General features: G+C 32.1%; 6 protein-coding genes across 6 annotated transcripts in view; 2 read left to right on the forward strand and 4 right to left on the reverse strand.

Annotated features, from left to right (window-relative positions):
- Positions 1-17: 17 nt before the first annotated feature.
- Positions 18-1,017, reverse strand: LOC119832060 (protein ATP6V1FNB-like). Its single transcript, XM_038355658.1, has 3 exons — positions 862-1,017; positions 373-554; positions 18-228 (listed from the first exon to the last, which is right to left on the reverse strand). Exons 1-3 carry the CDS (start codon positions 1,015-1,017, stop codon positions 18-20), a joined length of 549 nt encoding a protein of 182 aa, XP_038211586.1.
- Positions 1,018-1,310: 293 nt separating this feature from the next.
- LOC119831900 lies at positions 1,311-3,247 on the reverse strand. Its single transcript, XM_038355470.1, has one exon. It carries the CDS (start codon positions 3,245-3,247, stop codon positions 2,009-2,011), a length of 1,239 nt encoding a protein of 412 aa, XP_038211398.1. The 3' UTR covers positions 1,311-2,008.
- A 2,401-nt stretch (positions 3,248-5,648) lies between these two features.
- On the reverse strand, positions 5,649-12,493 carry LOC119831640 (dentin sialophosphoprotein-like). The gene is made up of 16 exons (XM_038355074.1): positions 12,258-12,493; positions 11,737-11,848; positions 11,531-11,646; positions 11,387-11,454; positions 9,956-11,287; positions 9,738-9,807; positions 9,438-9,536; positions 8,932-9,062; positions 8,533-8,608; positions 8,392-8,460; positions 8,240-8,280; positions 7,970-8,055; positions 7,349-7,535; positions 6,922-7,033; positions 6,309-6,481; positions 5,649-6,100 (listed from the first exon to the last, which is right to left on the reverse strand). The coding sequence occupies exons 1-16, from the start codon at positions 12,263-12,265 to the stop codon at positions 5,943-5,945; spliced, it is 2,838 nt and encodes a 945-aa protein (XP_038211002.1). The 5' UTR covers positions 12,266-12,493; the 3' UTR covers positions 5,649-5,942.
- Positions 12,494-13,267: 774 nt separating this feature from the next.
- LOC119831641 (WD repeat-containing protein 91) lies at positions 13,268-14,937 on the reverse strand. The gene is made up of 4 exons (XM_038355076.1): positions 14,614-14,937; positions 14,371-14,520; positions 14,036-14,241; positions 13,268-13,589 (listed from the first exon to the last, which is right to left on the reverse strand). Exons 1-4 carry the CDS (start codon positions 14,855-14,857, stop codon positions 13,356-13,358), a joined length of 834 nt encoding a protein of 277 aa, XP_038211004.1. The 5' UTR covers positions 14,858-14,937; the 3' UTR covers positions 13,268-13,355.
- Positions 14,938-15,839: 902 nt separating this feature from the next.
- Positions 15,840-21,094, forward strand: LOC119831983 (GTP-binding protein Rit2). The gene is made up of 5 exons (XM_038355561.1): positions 15,840-16,244; positions 16,421-16,494; positions 17,419-17,613; positions 17,876-18,016; positions 18,267-21,094. The coding sequence occupies exons 1-5, from the start codon at positions 16,106-16,108 to the stop codon at positions 18,375-18,377; spliced, it is 660 nt and encodes a 219-aa protein (XP_038211489.1). The 5' UTR covers positions 15,840-16,105; the 3' UTR covers positions 18,378-21,094.
- Positions 21,095-24,938: 3,844 nt separating this feature from the next.
- Positions 24,939-25,730, forward strand: part of LOC119831832 (atrial natriuretic peptide receptor 1) — a 23,088-nt gene continuing 22,296 nt past the window's right edge. Inside the window, exon 1 of the mRNA XM_038355375.1 lies at positions 24,939-25,086. Coding sequence (XP_038211303.1) covers positions 24,959-25,086 — 128 coding nt within the window. The 5' untranslated portion in view covers positions 24,939-24,958. The remainder of the gene's footprint in view (positions 25,087-25,730) is intronic.

Below are 25,730 nucleotides of genomic sequence, written 5' to 3' on the forward strand. Positions count from 1 at the left end.
ATTTCAAATAATAATAGTCAGTTAAAGTTGCAAGAATATTCGCTGCATATAGAAGTTTCCCCGCCGGCAGGCTGCGAGTAATGCCGCGGGTCCGGCGCCAAGTTGTTCTTGCGGTAGAAAGTGTCTCTCAGAATTGCACAGCGGCCGTGGTTCACGTCACGAGCTCGCATTCTGCTTTGTTTTTGTTGCCAACCGTAGTCAAAGCTGGTTGCAAGTCGGAAATAGAACCTTAAATTTATAATTAGATCACTTACGTTTATTTCGTGATATTTTTTGTATGTGAAAAGAATAAATTTTTATTCGTTTTCCGATTTATCCCTAGAAAATTGTGTTAGTGAAATTGTAGTTTACATTTCATTAATGGATACTAACTTATCTTCTGGGGCTTTCTTATACCTAGCATGCAGATATCTTTCTGCAGCCCCCTTTTCCGTGCTGCCATACAACAAGTTTAACACTTCAGGCTCAATTGGCTTCATTAGATTAATATCATCACTTGGAACCACGCTGTGCGGTATGACTGGTTTGGGCTTCGCTGCTGGTTCGTTGTATATCTATATGATTTTTTAAAATAATAAAAAGAGGAGTAGGCTATAAACTCTAGTTACGTAAATATATATTGCATTGTGTCTAATCCTACTAATATTATAAATGAGAAAGTTTGTAAGCATGTGTGTGTTTTTTGCTCTTTCATGCAAAAACTACTGAACCGATTGCTATGAAATTTGGTACGTATAGGCTTTTTGTTCCGATATTCCTACGGGATACGGACTTACGCGGGTGAAACCATGCTTTCAATTCTACTGTATTTTTTTATGATTTTTTTTTATTATCTGTTTTCGAACTAAATCGAATACTCACATCCAATAATTCTTTGGTCATCGCGATGGAGGTGTCGATCTCTCGAACGCGCTTTTCTTTGGCAGCCAACAGCGCCGGCATTAGGTGCTCTTGGCACCATACTCTTTCCCTCCGTTTAGTTTTTTTCATAGCATCAGCATAATATGCGTGCGTCATATTGATTTCTAGCTATGCCTTTGTCGGTTAATATAATGATAATAATATTTTGTGTTGTGTGGTTACAGGAAGGTACATACTAATACTCAGGAAAATTTTGTATAAATTATCGGCTAAAAATTTATAATTTTGACATTGTTGACAAATAAATCAATTTCAGTTAGATTGACAAACATAATTTTCACTCTCTTATATGCAAAAATATATATGTTTAATTTGGATTGATAAGCACTGGAGTTAAAGAAAACACATTTCAATATAATCAATCATTTATTTATTTTCATTAACTATAATTATTTTCACATGTATATCTATGACTATTAATTCATTTTATTGCGCACAGCGCAGTCTAAGTAAAGCAGAATATCTTAGGTAATAAAAATGTAATACGCTTTAATGGTTAGAAAAAAGGCTTTGCGAGGAAATTTCATTTTTAATGTTATCATCAAAAACTATTTTCTTAGTATTAGTGTTTTCGTCAGGATCCTTAGACATTTCTGTTATAGTGGACAAATTTGGGACCGCACAAGTAACGGGGAATATTTGATTTAAATTTGCACCATAACCCGCGTCGATTGGTTCAGAGTCGGCTAAATCTAGACAATTTGTAGTTTCTTCGTCCGAAAGGAAATACCACTTGCTTTTAATGGGGGAGGGGTGGCCACCAGAGAGGTCTTCAGTTATGAGACTATTCGGGGTAGTACTGGCATGGGGCGTATTTTGGATACTCTCTGTTGTTGCGGCTTTGTTTGATTTAGAAGGATCTATATCTGAAATATAAAAAATACTGTTTTTTAAAACTTTTTGATGTGTGTATATTTTTAAGAGAACAAACACAACAAGCACAGCCATAGGAAATATTTATGATATGGCTCCTGGCTACCTTAACTCCTATTTAAGATTTACCTAACTCAATATCTCGGGAATCGAACCTAAGATGACCAACACCAAAGAGAAACTCTTAAATTGTATTGCTGTACCAGATATATGTCTAGAAAAGAATTTTACCTTTGAATAAATGGGTGCCATCTTGAGCATTAGACCCCAATAACTCCAAAGCTATTTCACCATCTATTTTAGACACGCAATTCTCCCTCTCAGATTGAATGCTGCTCGAATCAATTGACAAAATGGATTTAGAATTTTGTACAATTTCCACACTATTATCGATTATACAATCGTGAGTCTGGAGGCAAGTTTCTGAATGATTGTGTATGAGATCCACACTGTCGTTAATACCCAGAAAAATACCAGACTCGGCATCATTTATGGTGTTCTTGTTCGGTATATTTGCATTATTATTGGGTGACTCTTCACACCCTATATCCGTTTTTCTTTTAGGTCTAGAGATTTTAACTTTTATAACATCCTTCTTTTTTCTATCTTTTTTTATGTTGGCGTTAGCAGTGATCGGAGTGTCTTCTACTGATTCAACTTGTTTCATATCAACGTCTTGAAAAATATTAATAAGTGGGGGACAAGATTTTCTGCCAGCTTGGGCGCACATTTCTGTATGTTCTTCTTCAACAAATGGCTCACAGTTAGGAGCTTTTGTTTTGGAAATAGTTTTCTTCTTACGAGGAGTCGATGATCGTTTCTTAGTTTTCCCTCTTTTTGATTTATCTATTGGGTCAGCATCATTCTCTACAGTTTTAACCACATCATTTTCATTTACTGATTGAGTTTGTTTGCCTAATTTTTTTGCGCTTTCTATTAATAAATTTCGAAGTTTGGTACTTAAGGAATCTGACAAGGTTATATCATGAATTTTAACGGTGCATACTTTGTTAAGAAAGGAATCGGTGACCAATGGGTTTTTTGGATTTATAGTATAATGGTATTGAGAACCATCTTCTCCCTTTTTCTCAACAGTATAGTTTCGTTCCATTAGAGGCATAGATACGTCGACTGCATCAGGCGACATTAGTTCATTGAGGGTTATTTTTTCATTACCTGCGACATTTAAAGAATGTTCGTCGATACTACTGAGTAAACTTTTATTAACAGATATATTTTCTACAATCGATAATACAGGCGAGGTTGGGAGTGACATGCTGCTAGATTCATTTTCTACAATTTCGTTCAAATTTTTTAAAGTCTCATTATTGTTATTTCCAGTGATTGCATCATTTGTATTCGGATGACAGATATCAGTTTCACTTATGTTTTGACTACATTCGTCAATTTTTTCTAAGGGTTTTGTTGAATTTTTCGTTTGAGGCACAAGCATTTGGTAAGATTCTGTTCTATAAATGTGACTACTGACGCTCAAATTTGTAAACGTACGCGATTTTAAAGGAGCAGTTACGAAGGAATTGCTCGATTCACTTGTGGCATCGTCATGTAAGCGAGCAATAGATTTTTTACGAATGCGGCTAAATTGTTTACGATCGCTAATACTACATCTTCGTTTCTTTCTAAAACACACAATGGGACTACAGTCTGAATCTACGTAGCCTTGGGTGGTATCTTCAGAGTAAAGCGAAGGATTGTCGGGAGAATTGCAAATTCTTGCGTTATCTATGGTGCTGTAAAAAAACATGCATTAGCAAGCGGTGCAAGAAAACAGAAGCATGAAAGTGGATGCGGGGAGAGCGACATGCAAATGGAAGCAGGTTTATAAATCGAATATATGATAAGCGCGTATGAGGTCTATTGCTAATGTTTTGGATCAGGATAATCTTAAAGTACTAAGAATACTTAGGATATTATGATAGAAACACAATTGTACTTCTTATAATTTATTTAAAATCACCTGCTCCCATATACAGAATGATTACTTACAAATAAAACATTTGCTTTTTATCTACTACTTAAGTATATAAACTTGACAATTTAATGTAAATTACTTCATTTTATACATAAGAAGATCTTTTATAAAACTTGGTTTAAATAATTATGGTAAGGTCATATAAAGATACACAATTCACGTCGATACTTTATAAAATTGTACTTTTCATTTTTGTACAAAGAGATTTCAAGGGATAAAGAATCGAAAAAGAAAAAGTAAATTTAGATACTACATATTATCAAAAGGGTAAAAAAAGAATTGTGGAATTTAACTTAAACGATTATTTTTACAATTTTGGCTTTAAAATATTATAACAACAAATATAGAATTGTTACGATTTAAAATCAATTGCTGTCATTTTTATGTACAAATGTAAATTTATTTACATAAAAGTGCCGAAAAAATATGGATATCTTAAAGCAATATCTTATCCTGAAATTGATTGATTATATTTTATAAAGAATCTCTAATCTGTTGTGATTGACAACAACCATTTACTACTAATATAGAATTAAAAAATAATATTGAGATGCTAATTGAATTATTAAATATAATGACGGATATAAAATTAATAGGTATGTAAAACAAGTCTTACCATTTATTGCATTAGTTTTAGTATTTTATAAATATCTTAGTATCAAAGCTATTTGAAATAATCTGTTAAAAAACTAAAATGTATATTGAGCTGTAACTGCCAACATGTTAATAATTTTCTGAGAATGCTTAAATAACACATACATACATAACAAATAAACGGTTGTGGTTTTTTTTCAAAAGACAGGTCTTATGGAACCGTCAAATAGTTGCTTTTTTAACCACAGGGAATTTTAAAAACACAACAAGTAAATTGACCTTTATGTAGTGTCATAAAGACTTATTACGAACCGCCTGATTACTCTATATTACAACCATTGACTGTGTGACATATTGCCAATTGCCATACACTCAAATTCTACTCAATCTTAATTTGGTGCCAAGTTCTTTTTTCTGTTGTTATTTATTGTACCTCTAGCGGTCCACCCCGGCTTCGCATGTGGTATATATATATAGCCTAAAGCCTTCCTCAATAAATGGGCTATCTAAAACTGAAGGAATTTTTCAAAACGGACCAGTAGTTCCTGAGATCAGTGCGTTCAAACAAACAAACTCTTCGGTTTTATAATATTAGTATAGATTTAATTTGCAACGCCAATTTAGAATTGTTGGTGAAAGCATAATGATTAAACCTCTTTCTGTTGAGACATTGACCTCCAGTTGAAAAGCATTTTGCTATGTGATCAATATGTATTGCATAAACATGTGTTTGTGAAGAGATATTGTTTATACTCTCTTCTTTGATTGAAGACTGATATTATGTTGGAAACAGCAAACGAAAAAAAGACATTATTCTTCTTTTGGGTTTGTGTTTGTCACTAATAAGAAACAATGAACGGCTAGAACGTAGTTAAGATTTTTTTTTGTGTATCTATGTATAGATTTACAATTTCAGAGATCGAAAGAATCAGAGCGGAAGCGAAATCGTCATATAAATTCAGTTCTCCACAACAAAATAATTTTGACCAATTCATAATAAGATCAGGATTCAGGTTTAGATTGATATCCGAAGAATGTTTACATAAGCAAGTGGATCGGCAAACTCTAGTTGGAGAACGCTAGCCACCGTCAGAAAGACAAAGTCCAAAAAGATCTGGACACTTTTTTCGAGTTGAAGATCCCAATACCAGAGCGCTAAGACGAGATTGTTATGGTATCTTATGGTATGTATAGAATGGTATCGGAGGTCAAGGTCCTCTTTGGGTTTTTGCGCCGTTGAAGTAAGCCTAACAAGATTTTTTTTTGATACAGATCACAACGAGAATTTACTACAAAACATACACACTGAATGTGAATCGATTGCTTTGATAAACGCAACATGTGAACTATTTATTGACATAAATAACAATAGAACGTTTTTAATTTAGGGTCAGTTTTAAACAATATTCCTGTATCTCTGCATTGGAAACAAAATAGGCTGATGATTTTGACCGTAATGTTCGATCACATCACTTCCGTACCAAAATAAAGTGCCACTTATTATTTGAGTGCCTTTCAAAACTGAGTAACATTTGAGTGTACGCGAGGGAAGTGTTACTTACTAACTGTTCCGGGCTCTCCTCGTGCTCCGGGCGCGGGGCGCGCCGGGCGACGGGAACTTGTATTTGACGCCGTCATCCGGGTCTTCAGTCCGATTCGCGTCTTTTGCCTTACGAGGCGATGATTTTCTATTGATCACTATGTTCTTTTCCGTATTTTCTGCGGAGAAAAGAAAATTTCCTTTCGATATCACTCTTAAAGGAGTAGGGGAACGATGAAGTAAACAAATAGCTAAGGTGTTAATTTGCAAAAGTAACTCTGTCTATCTGTCTGGCTGTGTCTCCTTCACGCCAAAACCACTGAACCGATTTCGTAAGGAGATAGAATGACAGTGAGAACTGATGATGAGAAAGTTAAAGCATCTTACCATTTAGCACTTTTTTAGGTGTCCTAGTGCTGCGCCGAGTGGTGACTCCAGTGCCTGGAGCGTCTGGCTTACTTTCAGTCTTTTTCTCAGTTTCAACAGAAAGTTTTGCTTTTTTTGGGCTTTCTGTTGATTTTTCTATTGGTGCCGGGTTCTTCCTGGGTCTACCACCTCGTCTGTAATAATAATTTGTATATTTTTATATTTAATTTAATTGGATAAATTCAAAATTCGGGAAATCATTATTAGAATGTAATTGAGAATGTTTTTAAAGCTATATATATAGTAACAGTAAGCTGTGCAATAATCTAACAAATAAGTCATTCATTCAATATCAATGTTGATGTATTTGCCTTTATTTATATAATAATTGTGATTTTTCTTTTCATTTAATTAGATTTCAATAAAATTTTACCTGCTATTTTTACCCTTTAATATATATAGTCAATCTGTAATATGTAAGAGAAGTTATCAAATGATTAACAACATGGAATTTTACAAGTTTGGGGGATGATGGATAATTTTCACGTACATAAATGACTCTTTTTGGATTTTTTTTAAATACCCTCAACAAAGCAAATTTAATCTTAATAACATGTTACAAGTTATTTTATACCTCCTAGCAACATCTTGAGTGGGTTTCAGATCAGTGTCAGCGGCCTCTGCTTTATCAATTTCTTCTATTTGTTTGAATATTTCACTTTCTATTTCATTAACTCTATTTGTACCTGTAAAATTAAGCATTTGCGAATGTTTTATTTGAATTCTATGGCACATATAATCTAATTTAAAGCATAATTAATTTAATTATCTCTCTCAGTATTATGCATAATAAACAATCTTATAAATTCAATTACAACTTTTGTAATGTTGAAATAACTGTAGACTTTATGCAGTATTAACCGTTTGTGTTTTTACTTTTTCGTCACTTTTAGGCCGCTAGTTGAACAGCGCTGTTTAACTAATAGGCTAGGCTATTCATTGGACGGGTAATAAAGCTAGTTGACTACAACATATAAACTAAATTTGACAGTGATACTGACCATTATCATTCCTAACCACGGGCGTAGACACTCCGCTGACCACAATAGCTTCAGGGGTGGAAAGCCTCTGCGCGGCCGAACAACCTGGCGACTTTTTGTCTTCATCCTTGCTGTTCTTATTAAACATCTGCACCACCTGTTCCAGTACTGGGTTTATGTGCGTCCAGTGACCTTCTAGTTGCACCTCCTAGATAAATTAATAATCAACGTTACATCTGATTATTCGTAATATATTCCAAATTTTACAATACACTCCTAGATCTGCCCAAATTGACCTAAGATAAAACCTGTCTCACTAAAGATTAATAAAATAAAATAAAATATGTACTGATCTATAAAATACTGCCCCATGATGAATTTTTGTTAGATTTGGATCTTTCCCTTTTTCTCTGATCTTAAACTTACGTGAGAATTTTAGACTTATATTTTTTCTACAATTCAAACTGGATTTATTTCAAAAGGAGTTTTTCAGTTCATGAAATCTATACTAATATACAGAGTTGAAGAGTTTGTTTGTTTTATAGAATGCCATCCATTTTCTTTGATAGGTTTTATACAACTTCACCTCCAAGTGTTTCTACTTATTTAATTAAATTAAACTTAGATATTATTATTACCTACCTCATTATTCTTTGTAAACTTAATCTTGACGGTATTTTCTTGTTTATCGTCCGGCACTTTAATCTCTGATGTCGTCGCTACAGCCTCTGTGAATTAATATTTTTAAAACATTTATAATCTAGTCTGACAGCCTGATACAAAACGTGTACGATGCTACGCTTATGTTAATGTAGCGTAGCATCGTACATAGAAAAACAAAAAAACAGATATTAAAAATAAACTAATTTGTATTAGAATTATTGCATTAAATCACAATAAACAATGTCTCACCTTCATGCTGAACTTTTTTGGGGGATGTCTGTTGAGCTTTTCTGTTAAATAAAATATCTGTTTAATAATGTTAAATAAATGTTTCAGTAGGTAAAAATATTTCAATGTTTTTTTTAAGAAACCAATATCTCACATAAATTTAATGAACTTACAATTCCTTTTTCTCCACAACACTGCCATCTTCTATTGCTTTATTCGAATTTGTGGCTTGTTTCAATAATCTGAAAGCAAGTGTACATTATTTCCAAATCTACTACAAACTCATAGTAATTCAACTATCATAAAAAACATACTTGGCAAGTTGATCTGCCTTTTTCTTTTCCTCAACATACTTTAGCTTCCAGAAAGATTCTTCTTTATCGGATTCATCTGAAATAATTCATTGTGTATAAATATTACAAGCAACAAATATAACTCCGTAATCCACTAAAAAAATAGGTGATTGAACCTGTAAAAATGTTAATTGTTATCATCAAGTGTCTCAAATAGACAACTCAAGAACAAGGAAATGCGGTCAAATGACGTCCGACTCTATATCATATAAAAAAAAATAATACATGAACTACAATTTACATGTGTATAATAATAATTTGTTTCAATATGGTAAGTGTTCCATCATTCTTTATATAGACATGCAAACATAATTTGTCGCATAATAGCAATAAATTATATAATCAGTGAAATAAGCTTACCATCAGGTGTGTATGTGAGATAGTTCTTAAGGATCTTGCCATCTTTAACAAGTGGGTATATTTTCTTGCCATGCATAACAAATAAACCGCCTTCTTCTTCCAAAGACAATATCCGCGCAGATTTTGGTTTTCTACAAATATATTAAATATCTTGAAAGCATTCGAGTAAATAAAATATTTTCCAAAGCTATACCAATTTTTTATATCCAAATAATTTCATTGTTTTCTTGAAATAAAATTGTAATTTATTGCGATAGAATATGATTATGGTCAGCCACAGTAAAGTAAAATATATTATGGTCTATGAATTGATTGAAGATAAAGCTCTTAACATAAAATGATTCATTGGCTAATTGAGTGAACATAATAAATTTAAAATTATGAAAATTATAACAATAACCTTGATATAACAATTATCTTGGCTCTAAACATAGGCCTAATATTATCTACTTATAATTAATTACTATTTATTGAACCACTAAACAGCATGTGTAAACAAAACTTACAGATATTTCCTGGTTCCTCTATTCTTTCTGCCCCTTGGTGGTGAAATAAATTCTGACATAGTGTCTGAAGTGTAGTCACTAGTGCCTGATGATATGTGTCTAGAAAATAAGTATCATGTAAAGTTCTAATAGTTGTTTCTCACAATTTCATTTACTTATGTTTTGATAATTAATAATAAAGGGTTAATTGATTGACAAAGATACTTGTGTACAAATCCTGATAATTTGAAGTCTAAATTTTGAGTCAGAGTATTCTCATTTATAAAAATAATCCAAGGTAAACATGTAAAATGAACTTACAGTGTTTTGTGTCGAGAGGTTGATCGTTTTCTATTATAACTTCTACGCCTTTTTCGGCTAGAGATGATATCTGTGTAAAAATTAAATTAAATTAATGTTATTTAATACACATTTTTTATTAATGATAAACATTTCATCTACCAGTATTATTGGTCTAAGAAGCAAAAGCAGGCAAAGAGGCATCAACATTTTTATTTAATTTTAAATAATCTATTTACCATGAGAAAATCCAAGCGCATGGGATAGTGCATTATTTCGATGTTTCTTCTCTATTAGTCGTAGGGCCGATTTATTTTTCAATTGCACTTCATCAATACTTGAATCCGAATGTAACACTTGTTCAGTTTTAGATGTCTGTGCTTCTTCAACATTACTGGTTCTTGTCTGCTGCTTGCTTGTGTCGGTGTGGTCAATGCTGTTACCGGAATCACTATAGATTGTGTAGGACAATTGTTTTGCATACGAGTTTTCATTTCTCCCACTTGTTTTTTCAGATTCAATGTTAGTTTCAACTTTACTGGAGTTATTTTCGATTTTTTCAGCATCACTTTTAGTTTTTTCTTCAGAAACTGAATCGAGGTTTACAATTTGTGCATCATTATTTACAATTTGTTCTTCTATTGCTGTATTGCTGTTCTTCTTTGGCATGATGTTTTTTCGTGCTTTTTTTTCGGTATTCGTTACTGCATCTGTATCTGACACTGACATCTGTTGTTCCAGCTTTTTGCGTTTAACTTTAGGAGCTTCTTGAGAGGTTGCCCTCTTTTTGTTTTGTTTATTATGACTTTTCAGTGATAGTTTCTGCACTTTGCCTCTATCTGCTGGGTTATCCTTACTACAATTTTTATCAAATTCTTCTGGATTGTTTGGCAGTTGTGTATCAACTGTAGTATTAGTAATGTTTCCTGAAATTCTTCCAGTATCATTTTTCTCCTTTGCAATTTGGTCTTTATTAATCTGTCCCTTTCTATCATCACTTGCTTCTTTATTTCCACTTAAAATTGAATCTGAGGTGTTTTTCAGATTTTCATCTGATACTTCATTATCTAACAAATTTTTATCCAACACATCTTCCACAATTTTTAGTGAAGCTGGACTTTCATTACCAGCATCTTCATCAATTTTTAAATTGTTATCCTTATCTTCTGAATCTGATATCTCAATTGGAGATTGATCTTTTCTGTCCACACCGTTCAGATTAGCTCTATCTTCAAGATTAGCTGTATCCTTCTTTTTTTTGGTTTGCTTCAGTTCATCAACATTGTCCTCATCTGATTGAAAATCATTAATAACTCCCTGAATTAAATCCTCTGTATTATTTTTAGCTGTTGATGTTGGTTCTTCTTCTTTATCATGGTCTTGGTCAGAATGTTCAAGTTCTTTTTGTATGTCCTCAGCAGTTTCATAGCAATTCTCTAATACAAGAGTATCTGTGGATGTTCTATCTGCTACTGATTTTGAAATTTTAGAAGCCTCACCTGGTGCTTCTTCTTTTTCTTTATCGTCATCAATTATAACTTTTTCATCATTCGCCTTAGGATGACCATTTTCTAAACAAATAACTTATTTAAATTATTTAATCCAAGCATCAATTAAAAACATGCTATTTACCATTTAAGATTTATATATAATATTGATTGTATACTGACCATTATCAATGTCTTTATCCACCAGCTCAATATCAAGCTTATTATTCAGTTTTGATTCCACATCACATCTATAAATGTAAAAAAAAAAATTAACATCCAATCACACAAAAAAAAATTAACTGATGCAATCAACCACACCCTCACCCTTGTCTAAAACTAGCAATTTGAGTAATGTTCAATTTATAATATGGATTGTGAATATCAGGTAAGATCCTCTTCAAGAATGTTTCTTTGAGACTTTGCCATGTTCTATTCAAAGCCTAAAAACAAAAATATGGAGTAAATAATAAATAAACAAATGTGATATATTTGAAAGAAAATATTAAATTAATAGAAGTGAAAGCAATTGCCTTAGCATTCGCAAAGTCCATCCACATTTTTCTGCCTCTTATTTCATTGTATGCTTTATGTTCTACCAGATATTCTACTATTGTCTTCATTTCCCTCATTGTATATGCTTTCCTGTAAATAGTAAACAAAAACAAATAAAAAATATTTATTGTTCTACTGTTAGCAAAGATTTAAAAAATATGTAGTGATTGTATTAAATTATTTTATGTTAAATTTATATATTTAATATACAATAACTTGATATAATCATTGGGATGATATAAGTGATGATGTGAGATGATTCAAGTCATGAGTGAAAATATATTTTAATTAAAATCCCATAAACATGACCGTAAATTCATTAATATAAAACAAAAATAAATACAATATTGTGACCCTTATAAATACATGTTATTATATGAAAAACATACGTCGTTGATGTACTACATTCGAAATAGAATTTTTCATTTTAGTTCTAATCAGCTGTAGATAGAAGTATCGAGGGTATACTATAAATTTTATATTTAAGTATTTAACTTACCCCGACATTGTGATTTGAGTTTAATGATTCGTTGCAATGGTTCAATTATTGTTCCAGAAATTCTTAGAAAATAAGCTATTTATTCCAATAGAATTGAAAATACATTATCTTGTGTTTCATTAGGAGTTCCAAACTTTTGCAATTACTTTTGCCGGTAACGGTACAAAAAAGATATATAATTAACAACTAAGCCGACCGCCAAGCCGTTGTTTGCCGCAGATAACAAGATGACGCACTACTGTCATTTGTCATTTTATACATAGATTAAAAATACTATGCAGACTAATAACAATGAAAAATATTATATGTAGATAAATGTCGTACTACAACGAAAAAATTCATTCCAAAATTCTGCCCGGATCCCTAAATATTGAAGTGAAACTTCTTTAGAATCGTTGTGATTTCAAACCTGATGCAACGGAAAAACGACAGGTAAGAGACACAAATACAAAAATGTGTAGAATTAAGCTGGCAAAGAATGAGACAGAAATATACATACTATTTTATATTTTATATATATTCATCTCATTCTTTTGTTAATTTACTGAAGTTTCACTTCTATCGTGTGTGAATCGCACACACACCTTTTTTTTTTCATTCTTCCTACTAATATTATAAATGCGAAAGTTTGTAAGGATGTGTGTGTGTGTTTGTTGCTCTTTCACGCAAAAACGACTGAACCAATTGCAATGAAATTTGATACGCACATAGCTGGACTACTGGTATAACACATATATTTTATTCCGATATTCATACGGGATACGGACTTACGGGTGAGACCGTGGGGCGCAGCTAGTTAATCTATAAATGATCATTAATTCTGAATTCTGCTGATGTTTTCGTGATTCTAAATGTGAAAAGATTTATTAAAATATGTTACTTATACTAGGCTAGTGGTACGTCTACAGCACTCATATCACGTACGTATCCAACAGTAATAGAAATTTTAGAATGTGAAACCTATACATGTAGTACATATATAGTATAGAAAAGATAATTAAAACAATATGTTAGAATATATTTCCATTTATTGTAATAATAATTATCTATACATGTTATATTATAATGTATTATACTTTTTTAAAAGATGTAAGTTACTTAGTTTTGACTATGAGATCTTCCTGGTTTCCTGCCCATGACAGGGCTACCACCCATTTGTCGAAGCAAGCCTCTCAGTCCTTTTGCTTCTCGTAACCCACTATCTAATTGTTCAGCAGGTATAGCTGAGAAATCGTCGATCAATGGGAGTGGGCCACTCAGTCTTTCTGAATACTGTGTCAGACGTGACTGATGTCCACTTGGAGATATTTTGTCATTCTGTGGTTGTAGTGACTAAAAAACATGTAAATATTTAATCTTAATATATAAAAATCTAGTGTCATGATGTATGTATGTTCCCAATAATTTATAACCTTAATATTTTTAATTATTACTCAGCCACAGACAGCAATGCGTGGGTATGCTAGTGATACAATTATATTTAAGAAAAAATCTGCTAATAGCTAGTTAAACTAGCAAAAGGATGGGTATTTAATATGATAATTTGAAGATATCTATTTTAAACCAATGAGACAACATTAAAAATGTAAACAATCTGTGTTACTTGGTAATGATCACATTACCAACTAGCACTATAAGAGTTAGTGTTAGCATTTGTTCATTTTTATTCATTTACATATAAGTATTGTCAAATTCAAGGATAAAATGTGCCGTGCAAAGTGCCGTTGACTGACAAGTTAAGAGTCATAAAGATATAAATATCAAATATTAAATAATACCTTTCCCTTTAATAAAGCTATTTCCTCTTGCAACCTCTTAACCAAAGCTGCATCACTCTCATAACTTGTAAGTGTTGGTTGCGGCATACATTGAAATACAGTAGCTAGAAGATTATGTAAGGATACCAGCACACTATCTTGCCAGGCCCTTGTGAAATACAGACTGAATGAGGGATTTTCCTCTGGCTTTTGTATGTAAGGTAACACTGTAATCATATAACAGATTTCATTATGTATTAATTTTTTTATGGTGAATTAATTTCATTTCAAATTGTGAAAAAATATTATGTATATTTATTTGATATATGACAATGAATTAAATTGTGTTTTCTTACTAAACCAATCCCTCCATTCACTTTGTCCCTGCAATTCTGGCAGCATTTTTGCAAAAAATTCTGCAACTTTTTCATTCTTTACACCACCTGTACTCTGTGCAGCTGTTACCAAGTACAGTTTATATAGACTATATTCTATTTTTCGAACAGCTGAAACATAAGTTTGGAATGAAATTGAATTTGTGTAATATTTAGCATAAAACAATCTATACTTTTTTTTTTCGATGATATAAAACATAGTACCTGGTTGAACATGAACTTCAAGTTTTGAAAATACTAAACTATCCAGATGAGTCCAGTATTCTTTTAGTCCATTAAGATCCGAAGCATTTATATAATGTACAATTTGTTCAACAATTTTATCAACTCTGAAACCCTTATCTTTATCAGCTTTCAGATCATTTTCAAATGCCTTTACAGTAGAAGTAAATCCTCTAAACAACAGATATTCTCGTACCAATTCATCTACAAACTGTAAATGTGCCATTTTAAAGAAATTTCAATCGATTGTTGTTTTTGTAAACAAAATTTTTGACATTCCTCTTTATTGCTTTGTAACTGTCATAATGTCATTGTGACAACTGATATCTATGAATCCGCGCTACAAAAAAAGGACACGGCAATCATGAATTTTTAACTGTTAATTCAGTCGGTCGGTAGTTATGTCAGCCATATTTTAGAAAAACGTCATGAGTTGTTCCCAAAGAGTAGTATAATAATACGGGTACGGGGTTATTCCCTATCTCTGAAAGTTGCACCTTCGAACACTACTGGATCTTTATACTTCCTAGAGTAATGTCGTAGTTGTTCTCAATATATTTAACAAACGTGTGCAAAATTATTTAACTAACATCTTGAACAACAATGAAGTGGTGATTTCCTATATCCCTTTTTTTGTATATTTTCCCCGACTCTAGGGGCATTTGAAGATTGAAAATTTTTAAATAATACTGGCAACGCTACCTTGATAGCGGCCTCCTGACGTGTTTCGCTCAAGTCGACCTCAAGAGGGCAGGCAAATAAGCTGTTCTAGGATACCACCGAGGGGATCGCGGAGGAATTCGAACAAGGACCCGTGGCCTCTTTATTTATGCACTCGTCGGGAAATAATGGAGCTAAGTAGAAATCCGATATAAACCACGGGGGCCGCAGGTATCTATGCTACATTTTCCCACTATAGAAAGAGGGATAGTTTTTGTGAGCATGGTTGAGATAATAAAGAACTGAATTTTATATATTACGAATTTTCTTTTATCATAGCTTCCAGTCAATATTATCCGAAGGTAATTTCCAAATCCATTGGTTCTAAAACACTTATGTTCATTATCTGATTCAGATTTCAGGTTTCATATCTATGTACTTATGCACTACGATGGTGCAACCGAATAGATACATTATTTTTTCTTATATAATCTGTGACATAAAAATTGGCGTATGTAAAAATGACATGACTTCGCAATGACACAAAATCGAAATGTCAATTGTCAATCGTGATCGCTTTCAATCAGCTGTCGATTTATATTTGCGACAGATTTTTGCCATACATTTAATTAATAAATAATCAATAAAATGTGTAATAAATGGAGTGTCATTTGAGTGATTTATCATTAACGTGAGCAAGGTGGTGGTTTTGGGGGGTGGTCTCTGCGGATGGCGGGTGAGGAGTTCAAGTGTTGCGAGTGACCGCGGCGGGCGCGGCTCGGCGGGCCCTCCGAGCACGCAGGCATGCGGCGATATGACGGAGGCTGCGGGCACGTCGCGAGGCCTTCGTGTCTACAAGATCGTGGTGCTGGGCGACGGTGGAGTGGGCAAATCCGCGGTTACTCTCCAGTTTGTTAGTCACAGCTTCTTGGATTATCACGACCCGACGATAGGTAAAAGAGAATAATTTTCCGCAAACGATAAGACCAATTATTTTAGAATAATATTAAATAATAATGTAGAACACTAATTAAAATAATTGATCTCAGTTATTAGTAAATGCATTGTAAGTTGAATAAACAATGTATATAAACAGCTTTTAATAAAAAGTGTAACTACATTTTCACAGAAGACTCATACCAACAGCAAGCAGTAATTGATGGTGAACCAGCTTTGTTAGATATACTTGATACCGCAGGACAAGTAAGTAAAATATTTAAGTTAATTCTATAAAATACACATTTTATTTAAATTTTGCATCTATAATGCAGTAATGTAGTTCAGTTTTTTATTTGGCTTTACATGGTAGAAGATGTAGTAAATTTACAATAAACCTAGGCTTAATAAGAACAGTAATCTCCCATTTCTCTGGTATATGTTTACCAGTTATAGGAAATTTCATTGTAAATTATTTATTAATCCATCATATTTTGGGTTATTAACACAATTCAAAGTACTTCAAATGTAAAAATAGTGGACTTGAGTTTATCTTATACCTTTAAACGAGTAATTCTTGTATATATATATATATATATAATTGGAATCTCGGAATCGGCTCCAATGATTCATGAAATTTAGTATACAGGGGGTTTCGGGGGCGATAAATCGATCTAGCTAGGAATTTTTTTTAGAAAATGTCATATTCGTGTTTTATTCGTGTTTTTTTTTCCTGACATCTATTGGTGAATAATAATACTATTTTGCTTCGTAGATAGCTGGACAACTGAAATAATGTCATATTCGTGTTTTATTCGTGTTTTTTTTTTCCTGACATCTATTGGTGAATAATAATACTATTTTGCTTCCTAGATAGCTGGACAACTGAAATAACACAGGCACTTTTTATACCGATATTCCTACGGGATACTGTTACGCAGCACGCTTACGCGGTTTCAACCGCGGGTCACAGCTAGTATGAATTAAAATAAGCAAAATGGCTGCTCTTTTAGAGTACAGAAGAGAGATTTTTATTTAACGTCTAGAAAATATAAAGACCAAATACCTAAAATGGGGTATAAGCAAATCCAGAGACCTTTGGTTTTGTTGATTTTGTAGCATAAGATACATCTGATTGTAAATCATATTAGATCAAAAACCAACACTAGTTAAAACAATCAATATTTCAAGGTGGAGTTCACAGCAATGCGGGAGCAGTACATGCGATGTGGAGAGGGGTTCATGCTGTGTTATTCTGTGACTGACAGACGCTCATTTCGAGCTGCTTCAGAGTATAAACGTTTACTCGCTCAGGCTAGACCTTCAGAGACACTTCCCCTAGTTCTGGTTGGAAATAAGTTGGACTTGGCACCAAGGTTTAGACAGGTTAGGGTTGATTTATTTATTTTTGATTATTTTTAAGTGAACACATTTGTTCTATTATTAAAAATACATTTTATAAACAGAAATTTTGAAATATATAATGAAATTATAAAATATATATACAGATATTTTAAAATACATGAAATTTGAAGATATATATTATGTATAGAATAGAAAATAATCAACAAACATTATAGATTTTGACCTATCTATGAATCTTACAAATTGGGCATGATAATATTATATCATTAATTAATATTTTCAGGTAACAACTGAAGAAGGTAAGGCACTGGCAACACAACTTGGATGTCCATTCTTTGAAACGTCGGCTGCATTACGTCATTTTGTCGATGACGCCTTTCACGCGCTAGTTAGAGAAGTCCGCCGTCTTGAGAGACAGAGACAGGTATAATGTCATATTTAAAAATATACATATATGTAATGCATCTATGTATTTAAGATGGTATGTTCAAATTATTATATGAGTGTTGTCAGTCTGTTAGGCTATGGTCATTTATTCCCTTCTATTGTTGTCTTTCAGCTCTTAATGTGAGATGACTTTTCGATATAATGTCTAGGTGACAATAGCTTACTTGTTAAATTTACAATTTCAATAAATGGTTAGTACACCACTCTATTAACAAAAATACTTCCAGTCATCTCTTGTGGGAACGGGCATCTCGACTGGCGGTGGTCGGCGACGTTGGCGACGGTTGCGCAGTATATTCGCACTCGTGTTCCGACGCAGACGACGTCACACCCCTTGACCGGTCCGGCCACGACTGACGTGAGCTCTAGACTTTATGATAACGTTCAACAAATAAATCGTTTGAATTTTAAAATAAGAACACGTTTTGACGTTCCAGAATTGACATTGGCTTAACTTGCTATAATTTTGCATCTATGACTGAAAAATGTCGGAATTATTAATACCGAATTATATTTTCGTAATGACAACATTATTAAGCTTAATATTTGGAAAATTGGGTAAATATAACAACAATATTTTAATTGTAACCGATATATAAGCATAATGTCACAGTAAAGAAAAAAAAAATCATTCTCTTGTATAAAAAATACAATTACATTCAAGTGTTTCAGAAATTTTTATTCCTAAACACATAATCCTATTTATACTCTATTACAATGGGTTTAAGTCTAAGATGCCTAAAACCATCCTTTCGTCTATTATCCTGTTTATAACAGACCATAAATACTACATTAGTTAATGTATACCTTTCACTACCTCATATTTATGCTTTCTACTAATTTGTGTTCCATAGCTAGTTTAAGTATTGTGTACTGTAGTTATTTTATCTAATTGATATAAAATAATATTTTTTCTAGTTCATTTAGGCCTAGTGCTACTTTTGTATTGCCAGCTTAAATATTGCGCCGATTTTAGGTGAACAATAACTATTTATAATTGACTTTTTATACCACATGACTCATGAGTACTGCACAAATTTTTAAGTAATAAAGACTTAATATAGAATATTACTTTTCGCTCGCACCAATCGTTCAAATTGATTGATTAAATATACTCGCGCTAGGGCCATAAGTTGTTAACATTACACCTCCATTGAGTGCGGCCAATTGCAATAAAACAATTTTACTGCATTATGCAAACTTAAATGTTGTTTAATATGATATTATGAGTCCATGTTAGGTATAACCCTAACACATAGTCTTCCGTCAATCCGAGCAAGCAATAATGAAAAGTACACTGTAAATTAGATGTTTTGACGATATTGGTCAATATGTATAGAACATAAGACAAATGGTTCATTCTAATAGAATATCGAATTAATGTTTAAGTTATTTGCGAGAGCTACATTAAAATTTGAGTTTAATTTCAATTTGTTGGATAACGTGTGAATAATATTGTCATAAAATAATTTTAGTAACTAGTACGTTCATAATAGTGATATAAATTGACCCCTAGCCGAAATCCTAGGCATCACTAGGTGTTAGAGTAAATCGCGACTCGTATTCGATTGCGTATTTGATAGTTTTAATCAACATAACGATTGGAATTGAATAAATTAGAACATTGAATAGTGGGATTTTGTAATCCGCCCAGTAGTATCCGATGTTAGAGTATTTATGTGTTTGAATAACATAGTGTGATCATAATTGAAGCCCCATTTACTAGTTAAAGTGCGTTTATATTTTGATGTAAATTTTATTTATCGTAGTCAGTAATGTAACATCTATATTATATTCCTCGTAGTGTTGCCATTTCATTAGGGTTTTATGAATTTTACCTTAAAGTACAATTTAAGTGAGATCAAACGAGCTCCTCGTAATCTGTGTGACAGAGACAGCAATAAGATAGAGAAGAGTTATATATTTATATTACGGTAATTAATTCAATGTGTGTTTATTAGTGTTGTACGTGATGTTGATATTGTAATGTTAGGTCGATACGCACAAATTTTAGTGTAGTGTTTATTGTGTATATTTGAGTGTAGATTTAAGGTCTCGTTCGCCCGTTTGTTGTATATAGTACTAGCTGGAACCAGCGGCTTCGCTCGCGTGGTACCAGACGAAAATGTAACCCATATGTTAATCCGGACTGTAATCTATCTCTGTAAAGAGGTTTTTGCATGAAAAAGTAATAAACATCCATAAATTATTATAAACGTTTGCGTCTATAATATTAGAAGGATTATACATAACAGTAGCATCTAATTAATTAGAGGTATCCCATAAAATGGTTTAATAAGTATTATATGCGACAAATGGAACATTCGTAAAACAAAAACGTAGAGCGATAAAGCTCTAAGTGCAATAACACCGTGTCAAAGTAGATAATTTATTGTTCAAAGTATTATTAAGTGGGCATGAGCTTCTTTTGTCTTAACCAATATTGAAATCAATAGATCTAAACACGCCGTGAGTGTTATTGCGGCTATTAAATGTCCTCAAAGTAAGACGAAATATATATTCGACGTTCGAGATTTTCTATAACTTTCGTTGTTTTTAATTCCAGTGCTACTATTGTTATTCTATGTGTCGATGATATGCGATGCAATAACTATGCCACTAAATGCATTTGTAATGTATTAGAATTTTCAGTGAAGTTTGTAGCGTAGTTTTACATGTATGTATATTCTATGTCTATTGTCTAGTCATTATTTTAGGTGTTTTAGACGTTGAAGTGCGAAATTGAACTTTATTACGCATATCCATATGATTGAATTGTGCATTGATATAATGTTTCATTTTACATTTGCTGTTTACATTCAATTTCTATCATAATATTGCCGTACAAGTTGCAATGGTTACAATATCCGAATATTCTTTTATAAAAAATTAACTTATAAATTCGTTTTTCGTATTTTTTGGATGTGATAAAAATATAAATAGATGATAATAATAATTATTCCCTATACAAGAAGTCTTGGTTCCAATTATATTGAAATGCGTAAGTAAGATCTATATCTATTGTTCTATTGTAATTTTTTAGAGAGCATAATATTATAATTTCTATATTTTATTTTTTCAAATTCGATTTTGATTTTGATTAATTTGATTGTTGCACTTTTTAGTGCTTTTTCGCTGCCGGAAAAAAAAAAGAAAAAAGGGTATTATACAATATATTTTTTTCTTATGTAATGTCGTATTATATCGATAAAGTACTACATATTTATTTATCATTCGTCAACTCGAGAAAAATAGTGGCCTAAACGATCTGTCTAATTATACAAACTGATACTTTGTTTTTTTTTTGAAGCGCAGTATAATATATTTTTATATATTCTTGTATTTATGAGAACCTCGTATTTATGGTGAACGTTTGTTGAGCAAGGGTTGATCAAAAAATTTATTGAAGAGGTGATGTAATGTTGCCAGAACTATATGTGGATTCTACTTTGTTATCAAAAATGTTTACCATGGATACGCGGCTTTGTTATGAGAATATAACATAAAATTCTTTGTTATGTTGTGTAAAACTTGTATTAAAGTTATTTTGTGAAGCAGTGATGTTTTTAAATTCTTTAATATTTATAGGATATTCCCTTCTTGTTGTTAATGATACAATAATTGCATTTATATAATAATGTTGTTGATTTTAATTAATTATTTTTTAATTTTGATGTATTCAATTAATGTAATATATCATAATATTAGTGCTATAATTTGTAATAACTACCTATTGTTAGATTTTTATTAATGCCTATTTAAGAATTTTTCTTTTTTATATTCCGTTATTTACAGTACCTACAACTTACTATCGTTTTCCAGTGGATGTAATTTTTTTTAACTCGATGTAAAATTTCTTTGGGCGTATATTGTATATTATAAAGATTGTTTATAATAATTTATAACACCAAATAGTACCTTGTATGTAAAGATATATTTTATGCATATGTAAGCGTGTGTAGAGATTTTGTTGAATAAATGTCATGTTGGAAATTGTGTGCTTTATTTTTTTGAACATGTACAAATAAGAAGACTGTGTATGGTGGGTACTTTTTTTATCGAATTTATTCCCAATTTGGTGGTAGTTCTTATCATTAAAACCTACTATCATGTTACTTCTTCTAAGACTTCGGTCACGGCTGTGTTGGATGCAGTTTTTAGCATACCTAAAATAGCTCTAGTATTTAGGATCCGTATGATATTGTATCATCAAAATTTCGCAATAATCATTTTCATATAAATTTATTTGTACAAAAAATAAAACAAAACAGATCACCATTTATAACAAATTCACACTTACCTGTGAGAGAGGTGTGGTATGCAGTTGTATAGTGTTGGTAAGGAGTAGTCAATAGAGAACCTTATTACCACCTACAGGATGTTTTGTACAAAATCATGAAAACTGTGTTTTCTGACTAAACTATTGGATATATATTATATGGAATTTTGGCATATATAGACTAGAAACATCATTATATATACGTCGTTTTACATATCTTGTAACATCGTCGCCACTCAATATAAATGAAGGCTCCTAATTTGAAATATTTGCTTTGATTTTATTCCCAGTACCTATCTCTACGTTTTGTGTCATTTGTGCTTACAATACATTATAAGCGTAATAGCTACTACACATTATAACAAAGATTTTATAGACCAGCCATGAAACGTAAACTATAAAATCGCACTAACTACTGTTCTCGAGATGGTGGACACTGGACTGGATCATAAAGATGGAAGTAATGTCGCTGTAGTGTGCCAACTGACGCATTCAACGGGCACATTTTGTTCACACTTCAAGTGTTTTATGTAAGAAATATAACGCGACGTTATGCAGGAAATATTACCAGTTCCTTAAGTGCAAAGTAAGGCTATAACCTTAAGATACAACGAAATATCAAAAACTTTAGCTTTTTTGATTTTGTGGTTGTTAAGACTTACGTGAAGGGGGTTGGGAACATAAACGAAATGTATTATTTATATATAAAAATTTCTTTGTCATTTTACTTTGTGCACACACTCCACGTATATAGGTATCCATTATTAAGTGTGGGTCATTCGCTTGTGCCAATAGCAAATTTTAAATTATAATTAATTTTATACATGAATTAAACTTGTATTATAGGTACATAATACAACGAGATCAACAATGCATCATTTTAAAATAGATCTTAAACGACCGACGTTCCCGTTCATTTTATCATTGACTATAATATATTAAACGGAAACCGGAATTTTCAGTTACCAAGCAAGCATTGTGTATGGCGTATTTCAAATTTCATTTAACGTGAACTCGCAGATTGAGAGTGATAAGTAATCAAACTTTCTTAATTTTGCCACTTACTCACTCACTGACTGACCTATCATCAAACATCTAAGCCACCTCTTTCTTCACTAAACTAAACTTCACTATGGCCTCTTTGTAACATCATGTCCTTGTTATATGGGAAAATAAGACTTTCAAACATATTGAACTAGCTAAAGGTTATTAAATGGAATGGTGTTAATACGACTGTCATCATCAGCCCATATGTGATCCCACTGCTGGGACAAAGGCCTCCTATGAGGGTTCAGGCTATTATCCACCACGCTAAGTGCGGATTGGCAGATGTCACTTGTCGTCGAACTTTTGATTCTTGGACATGCCGGTTTCCTCAGGATGTTTTTCTTCACCGTTTTGAGCAGTGGTGACGTTATCCGCATGCGAAGACAAATTGAAAAATCTAAAATTTATTTCCTGCACGCTCGCCCGGGGTCCGGTATCGATTTTTGAAGTCCGAGGTCTCACCACCGAGCCACCACTGCTACTTAGCCACCACAGTTAATACGACTCAAACTCTTTAATGTACTTAATTGTTGTGCTCAGGTGATTATTTAGGTATACATAGTAGGTAAATTTCAGTAACAATGGCATATGAAATCAATTCTTGCCGTTTATAAGTTATAATAAACACATTGGACTAATCAAAATTCGCAAGTCGTAAATTAACGATTATAACCGATAAATGTTAGAAGGATAATAAAAGAGTTAGCATATACCTATTTACTTATAATCTTTAGTGATTACAATTACAATATGTAGTAACATTATGAAAATGTTTATATGTTTCTGAAAATTTTTCATTATTCAATAATATATTTCAATGAAATATATAGTTTTCTTATTCAACACCTTTTCAAAATTATGATGAATATTTTTTAGATCATTCATCATCAATTATGAAAAGATAAATGAAGTTATATATAAATATACTCAATAATTAATGCTCTTACAATAAATTATTTGTTTTGTGTTTTAATCGATATCTTACTAATTCTATACGTTTGTTGTGCAAAATGCAACGAAAAAAGCTCTCCAAGAATTATCCATAATGTCAAGTTTTAATTAATTTACGTAAAGTTAATCGTCCTCTTTTATATAATTTACGGGTACCCTCATCGCAAACTTTTACAATCCTATACAAACACAAACTGTTTTGAAAATGAATTTAACTTAATGGGTCCGAGCGCATTAACTTGACGATCTCTCATCAAGGGTTAATGGAGGAGAATGGCGGGAATCGTGACTTGTTGCGTCACTCTTCGTCTTATCACCCCATACAATACTGTAGGTATCCACGTTTTCACAATTTCAGTTTCCCGTCACGTCGCGGGAAGACGCACGCTTTCTCTGCTTTAACAGAACTACGTGAAAGCGAAACTTTTTGATATTTCAATAATAGAAAATTCATGTATTATCTATGCTTTAAAATAAATACTTTTTAATCTAAATCTAATTTCCCGCGTTTTTCGTTTGCATATTTTCTTGTTAAAAATAGGTTTTAAAATGTATTTTATTAAATTGTCACGCTTGGTTTTGTTAGTTTTTCTTTTGCGAAAGTCGTTTTCGGAGCGGACTGTTTATAAAGTAGGAGTTTTGATGGCGTCTCGATTAGACTCTCCTTTTGATTTAGAACGCTGTGGTCCGGCTGTGGACCTCGCTCTCAATAAGGTCAATGAAAAGTTTTTGGCCCATCATAACGTTGAACTGCAGAAAGTGCAGGGCAGGTAAGTTTAAATAAATTCTAGTAAATTCTGTAATTTAATTTATCTTACATTAACTAAAAATATCTGCTACGTATGTACCTAGTTGTAGGTATTATTATGAAAATACGAATTAACAACGAAATGAAAAAACAATTTATTTTTATTGAATTCTTTTCGTGAAATTCACGTATTTGAATCAATCAATTGTAATTAAAGTAGATAAATTGAATACCAATACAATTGGAATCAAGCGTAATTATTGAAGACGACGAATTTTAATTCCTATGTACCTACATACTTGATTGTTTGTTGTTTATTGTTTATTTACGAAAAACAATAATATAATATTCCGATTATTCCCGTTTTCATGAGATATCCGGGATAAAACTATCATTTATGCTTTTTCGGGTCACAAACTACCTTCGTGCCAAAAAATATCCATCGGTTCAGTGGTTTAGGCATGAAGAAGAGAAGGACGGAGTTATTTTCGAATTTATAGTATTAACTAGTCGTTATAACAAGTATATTAATAATAATAATAAAAGTTTTTATTCATCCATACCTTACATTAACATTGCATTGCTTGAATTCTAGAACCGTTAAACCGAAAATAATAGTTACACATACAAATATGAACAAATAATACAAATAAAAGTAAAATGATA

This window comes from Zerene cesonia, chromosome 14 (assembly GCF_012273895.1).
Source record: "Zerene cesonia ecotype Mississippi chromosome 14, Zerene_cesonia_1.1, whole genome shotgun sequence".
Classification (NCBI taxonomy): domain Eukaryota; kingdom Metazoa; phylum Arthropoda; class Insecta; order Lepidoptera; family Pieridae; genus Zerene; species Zerene cesonia.